General features: G+C 37.5%; 1 protein-coding gene across 2 annotated transcripts in view; it reads right to left on the reverse strand.

Annotated features, from left to right (window-relative positions):
- Nucleotides 1-7291, reverse strand: part of OTUD7A (OTU deubiquitinase 7A) — a 224118-nt gene that overhangs the window by 33791 nt on the left and 183036 nt on the right. For both annotated transcript variants that reach the window (XM_019504354.1, XM_019504355.1), the window contains exon 10: nucleotides 6471-6620. In XM_019504354.1, the coding sequence (XP_019359899.1) occupies nucleotides 6471-6620 (150 nt within the window). The remainder of the gene's footprint in view (nucleotides 1-6470; nucleotides 6621-7291) is intronic.

Consider the following 7291-nt stretch of genomic DNA (forward strand, 5'->3'; position numbering starts at 1 on the left):
TTAGAGCAGTTCTTGAACCCCCTCTAATTAAAACCCCCCCCCCCCCCCCCTCCGGAGCATGTGGGCACCCAGATGGAAGAGGATCCCTTTATAAACTAAAGGCAGCTCTCTGTACATCAAAATCTCAGCTAGGTAAATTGTTGGTCTTTGATTCACTGCGATAACAACTCCAAACATACTAATTTTCAGATAGAATTAAGTATTAAAAAGCCTAGACTGAGGTTTTCAAAGCTGTCTAGCATATCTTGATGCATTACTGTCAACTCCAAAATCAGCTAAGTATCTTTGAAAATCTCAGCCCTAATCTATTGTTTGCTTTTTGAGGTAGAATATTTTAGTGGGATCACATGGAAAGTCAAATCATATTACTCAAGAATCTTCTAGCTCTTCCCAAGTATTAATTAAACCCCAGAACACTCCTGTATGTAGGGAAGTTAGTATTACTATATCCATTCTACAAATTAGGGAATGGAAAAGCTCTACATCACAAGATAGTCCAAGATGGTATTGAAATTAGGAGTTTGACCATCAACTGTCTACTTACCAAGCAGCCAATGCAACTCATGTATATATGGAAATACACATAATCTGCTTGTCATGAATCACAGCCTGTGAGATAGCTGGCTTTGCACCTAATAAATTATTAGTAGACTACTTGTTAACCACAACTGAAATGTTTCAGCTTGAATGCCATGCTCCCATGAGAAAAAAAAAATATTAGAAAGGTTGATTCTTTTAGTTTTTAAAATATATTTTAAAACAATATGCTTGGGAGCACTGAATGTCTTCTGCTTAATAGCCTAGAGTGCTAACTCTCAAAGGGGGTGCCAAAAGATTATTTGAAGGTGCTATACCAGATTAGCACTGTTACACACAATTCTGACGATACACCCAGAGATTTCAGACAGGGATCCCTGGTGTCAAAAACATTCTGACCTGTTGTTGTCTTTCTGAGTTCTTTGCAACAAAAGAATTCCTCTATTTTTCTGTAGTAAAAAAAAGCAAGTGAAAACTAAGGGCTGGCATTTACTGAGGGGTGCCTTGAGTCTAAAAAAGGTTAAGAACCTTCCTTGGAAGTTATGCATCTTTCATCAGTTTTATATCCATTCATGTCCACCTCCTTCCTTTCATGTCCTACCATTTAATTTACCATTTATAAATCACTTCAGTCCAAACAGACTTATTTACTGTGCTTCTTTTATGACTCCTTATTTAGTAATGCTTTTGGGGGGGGGTTAATGTCAAGGACACTGTTAGAATCTCGACACCCATCTGTGTGTTTGCATGGGGAGGGGCTTGAATAGGGAAGAAGAGGAAGGCAGAAGGAATGAAACAGGTGAAGGGCAATAACAGTTTTCTCTTTAATCCATTGTATCCATATTCAGTGCAGCCTCCACAGAGGTGATTACACTAATCAGTGAGATGCAGCTGTCTACTGAAGCTCTCATCTTTGAGAATTAGCCAAAACTGAGAGTAGCAGCAAAGCTATACAGAATCAATGAACTAGAACTAAATTATGTATAAGAGAAATTTCAGAGAGCCTGTTTTTCCTAGTAAAATAGCAGTGGCAGTAATTTGACAGTTTAATCTACAATATTTTAAGAGGATTATGACTAAAGTTTACCTTTTTTAAATATATGAGAGAAATGAATTAAACCCCATTTTTCTCCAACACTTTTCCACCAACAGACTATGCACCTTTTGCTAAGGACACATTTAAATACTGTTTTAAAGGCTTGGTTTATTCTGTCTCTGCTTTACTGAAGGATTACTAGCAAATAAATAAAATTACAAAGCTTCCCCTATCACCAAAACACAACAATAATAATTATCATAATTAGTGTGCTAGTGTGAAAAATGGCCACAAATCTCTCTTCTTGTTTCACCAATAGTCTCCAGATATTGTCCCTATCCTTCTAAACACATTTGGGAAATTGTGGGGACTAAGCAACAAAGAAACATAGTAACTATTTACTTCAGAATGTCTCCTTGTAACATTTAAATCAAAGGATGCTTTGAGCTATGTTGGGAGAAGAACCATCACATTTATTCATTTATGGAAAAATCGGTCTTTATAAAGAGCTACTGTGCCTTTGAACTGACAAATTCATGAATAAAAGCTTTTAGAAATAAGCAACTAAACACTCATGATTAAAAGAATTTGTTTGACAGTTGCTTATTTCACACTAAGGTCCAGAAATTAAAAGAGCCATTTTTAGTTTACCACCCGCCCCCAACCCAATCCAAAAAAAAGGATCTTCAAAGAACTTCATATTTGTCTGATGGAGGAAAGGAATACATTTTAGAGAGGAATCTCTCTCAAGTGCTACAAAAGTGCTGGAGTTTTCACCTTTAAATAATAAAAAACCCCAATTTCACCCATGTTTGGCATTATGCTCATGGCCCAGGTAAAACCATGTTACTTTTATGTCTTATTATCCCATCCTGCAAAGCATTACTGTGCAAAGGGTAGCAATCTGTACCAACAATCACATCTATTAGCAACCTAAAAATCAGTCATCACAGTCTAGCAATCCTTAAACTGCTCTGCAAGCTCTCCAAATGAACTATCTTAAGGTGAAAGACAACTCATTATCCAGACAGAAGGCATTTTGACCGCATTAGAACAAAGACTGTCGCTGGTCTAAGCAGTGAATTGTTGTGGCTGTTACTTAGGATATCTCTCTTTATGAAATAAATAATATCTGGCCATCTAGGTTAATTATTCACAGAATAACTATAGTACATCACCACAGAACTGGTATCTGTTTCTCCAGTCGCAAATAAGTCCCAACAGAAATACTTCTTTATACCAGAGATAAGGATTTTAGGAGTTGCAGATGTTTCTTCTGCAAAGGTACACCTTGACTGTTGAATTGTATTCTGTTGTAGCTTCATGCAATGAAACTTTGCTGGTCTTTCAGATCATCAAAGTGATACAAGAGCTCAGTTATGACTTGATAAGAAGTATAGATGACATTGTTTATCAAGGTGGCTTTATGTATACTGGGATGATATGTATTCTTCGCACACAACAAGAAAAGGGATTCTGACTCATAATGAATAAAGGGTTGCTTTGGTTGAAGAGCTTGATCTTTACTGTGTGTCCCCCACCCTCTACTGCTACATAAAGTGATATAAAAGCTACTTTGAGCTCTGCATAATTGGACAGCTACTCTGTACAGAAAGAATCCTCAAGTGAACTTGCACAATCACTTTTCAGCTGCTTTGTGCCACCAGAATGTCCCAAAACACATGAAGGAGGGTTAGGAGGTTCTGGGACACAAAAGAAAAGGCTGCATATTGCTGTATATAGGCAAGATTTTATATTCCGTTCAAAAGAAAGAAAGTGTATTCAGGGGGCTGAAACATTCAGAAGTCATAAAAACGACAAAATGAAGGTTTGCCCACAACTTTAACTTTTCACCATTATGCTTATGTATTATGATAGGCTTCTTAATTATTACATTAAGTGAAAATGAATATTGAAGACACGTATCATCAGACAAACTGATCAATTTGTCTTGACTTCATGGGGCTGTGGATAGATAGATCTAAACTGTAATACAACTATATAACTGCAACATGTGTAGCTATGCCCAAATCAGCATCAATCTAGCTAGTTCAAGTGTTGCAAGGTATGACAGAACGGAGTTCAGTGTGGACTAGCTACCTAGGTATCTACCCAGAGTCCCAGGTAGGTTTGTAGCCCCCACTGAACCCTTTCTGCTCTATTGATCTCTGTAACTAAGATGGCTAGCTTAAAGTTATGTCAGGTGTATGTATATGACCTGAAATTACAACTTTGGATAGAGGCAATCAAGATTCATAGTAGAGATGATATCTTTTATTAGACCAACAAGATTTTAGCAAAAAATTCTTCCCAAGCAGGAAGCAACTATGACCACCTGAAACCTGAGATCCTGCTCCTGCTTTTGTTTCAAGGTAATTTGCATCATCACAGATCCTGACAGGAGGTGAGAGGCTGCATACCAGCTATGAACTGACTGCCCAGAGGAGTTTTCCATCTATTGACTCCTCTGTGAAATATGAACTTTCATTTTTCCCTGGAAAACTTTTACCATCTTTTCTCCAATGCTTGATTAAGAGTGTTTGTGCCTGAAAGCTTGCAATTAAAGAATTTTTTTGCAAAAATCTTGTTGGTCTAATAAAAGATATCATCTGTATGACGAGTCAAAGTATATCAAGTCCATTGTCTTCCCTGTATCCAGAAAGCCAGTTATCTCATCACAGAAGGCAATCAGGTTGGTCAGACATGACTTGCCCTTGGTGAATCCATGCAGTTTCTGGTCATTTTAGTCTCCTCCAAGTTCTTAGAAATGGATTCCTTGAGGACCTGCTCCATGATTTTTCTGGGGACTGAGGTGTGGCTGACTGGTTTATACTTCTCTGGATCCTCCTTCTTACGATTCTTAAAGATGGGCACTATATTTGTCCTTTTCCAATCGTCCCAGACCTCCCCCTATTGCCATGGGTTTTCAAAGACAATGGCCAGTGGCTCAGCAATCATATCAGCCAACTCCCTCAGCATCCTTGGATAAATTGCATCTGTCCCCATGGACTTGTACATATCCAGCATTTCTAAATAGTCCCCAATCTGTTCTTTCACCACTGAGGGCTGCTCAACTACTCCCCAAACTGTGTTGCCCAGTGCAGTAGTCTGGGAGCTAACCTTGCCTTTGAAAACCAAGGTGAAAAAAAGACATTGAATACTTCAGCCTTTTCTTCATCATTTGTTACTAGGGTGCCTCCCTCATTCAGTAAGGGTCCCATGCTTTCTCAGACCTTCCTCTTGTTGCCAACATATTTGTAGAAACTCCTCCTCTTATCCTTCACGTCCTTTGCTAGCTGCGATTCCAATTGCATTTTGGCCTTCCTTATTTCACTCTTGCATGTTTGAGTATTATTGTTAAACTCCTTTAAATGACTGAAAATGAAGTCTCATATGTGTTGCTCTCTGTGAGCAAACTATAGAAGTCCCATTCATTCCCACTATAACACATACAGATCATTTGCTAGTGAGATTAAACAAGTAGCAAAGACAAAGCCCCAAAAGCTTAAGAACAAGGAATGGTGGTATTAAATCAACTGTCTTTCATAGGTCAAGTTCTACTATAGCTTTGAAATAAATTTCTGCTGCAAAGGAACATGCATATGGGAAGAAAAGTGCTTCTATTAAAAATATAAAATTACCATGCATTAATATGTATACCTGAATATATACAAACAAATCTCCACCAAATCCTTGTTTCATGTAAAAAAAAAAAACAAAAAAAAAAACATTCTGTACATTTTGCAAAATCATTTTTAATTAGTTTGTTGGTTCCCTTTTGTGGGCAACATTTCTGCTGTTACATATGACAGTCATCAGTTTCATTAACTATCTGAAGGATTATGTGGAACCCAAGTGACTCTCTCTGTTGACTCTCTATTCAGGAGGCAAGGTGCACACAGTTTTCACAGGGAGAATGAGTAACAGTGAATGTGAAAATAGCTATTTGTAAAAATGTATTGCATTTATCTGTAAAGGTCTAATCAACATGTTACTCATAAAACCAAAAACAGTTCCTTTTCATTTAAAAGAAAAGAAGATATCCATTATCAACTTTGGTACCACTGATTTAACTTATATTTAACAAGCTAAGAACAGCAACTTTAAACCCTTTCAATGACTCAAAGGTTAGATCCAGAAATAATGACCAGATGCAGAACAATGATCTGACAGTTTCAAGAGAGCTTTGACTTATATTTTTGCCATCCTGCCTTTTTACTGATGTCACCAAACATGATCAAAGTAGAATATGGTGTCTGTCTGATGTATTAACTATCAGAGAAAGCTAGAATTGTTTAATACTTAACCAAATTTTTCCTATTTGTGGTAGCATTTTGTGACCTCCAAAAAGACAACATTCAGTTAGAAATTCCTAGGGTATATGCAGGTTCAAGTTGTTAGCATGCACATGATTTTTGTGACTGCATGTGTGGTTGTGGTAATTACATAGGCTAATTAAGTTGATTCCATAAAGGTATATCTGCATATATAGTTAACATGATGAAATGAAGCTATGATATATGGGAGTGCAAGTCATGTGGGTGTGTGCTACTATAAAAATAAATGTAATAAGCAAAAAAGAAAGCTGCCTAACTTCCTTCCTTCAGCAAAAGGGCACAACAAGGTCCATGATGACATCTAGCCTCAGGTTTGCCTTATCCTCCCACTGGTGAACAGTATCGGTGACCTTTGTAGAATATATGTGAGCTCAGAAAACAAGAAGCAGCTTCCTTTCCATTTTAACAATCAGTTTTGTTGATTTCACTTTTACAAACTATGTTCAGATTTCGTTGTTCTTTCTGAAATTGTAAGAAGCTGTCATCAAGCAGTGCTGGGCACTATACTTTGCATTCAACTCCATACAAAATATTGTCTAGTATGAATTTTCTCAGCATACCTTGTTCTCTCTGTTGATCTTTTTGCTCCATGGATACAAGAGCAGAGAAATGAGCTTGATCATAAGCTAGAACAAGAGGTGAGCAGTGACATCTGTTAGGCAGAACTTCAAGTGGCAAGTAAATTCCCCCAAATGGGATAGGTGCAAAAGCTGCAAAGAAAGCAATAAGATTTTGTTAAATAAATGTGACAGAAAGAGTAACAGGAACCTGATAGCATTTATATATCACTGCACAATATAAACAGAGCCCCAGAAGTGTGTCAGTGGGCACTGCGGGGTAAAATGTAACATTTGGAAGTTGGTAATAGACTGAACAGGTGAAATCTCATTGCAAAAACAAAACAAAACAAAACAAAAAGAATTAAGGAACAATTATGAAACAATTCCATTCTTGTAACATATTTTCCCCTCATTGTAGCTGTTTATTGTAAAATCTGACGGTGAAACAATAATTTTTTTGTCTGATACACATGAGCAGAATTGTATTTCTATGGTATATGTTTAGTTACAAGAAAATGTTTCTCATTAATGACAGCAGTATGCAAATGCCTGTGTTTCCTCTCTCCTTTGTGCTACTTGATTATTATTGTAAATTGAAGGCAGGGTTATTTCTAAGCTAGTATTTTTTCTAGAAAGTGACCTAAGTTACATTCATAGAATCAATGAGTCGGAAGGACCTAGACAGATCATCGAGTCCAACCCCCTGCCATGGGCAGGAAGGGGCACTGGGGGTGGCAGGGGTCATAAGAACCCAGCCAGGTGCCTGTCCAGTCTCCTCTTGAAGATTTCCAGGGAAGGTGAGAGCACCACCTCTCTGGGAA

The sequence above is a fragment of the Gavialis gangeticus genome, unplaced genomic scaffold (assembly GCF_001723915.1).
Source record: "Gavialis gangeticus isolate Ggan-Ray unplaced genomic scaffold, GavGan_comp1, whole genome shotgun sequence".
Taxonomy (NCBI): Eukaryota; Metazoa; Chordata; order Crocodylia; family Gavialidae; genus Gavialis; species Gavialis gangeticus.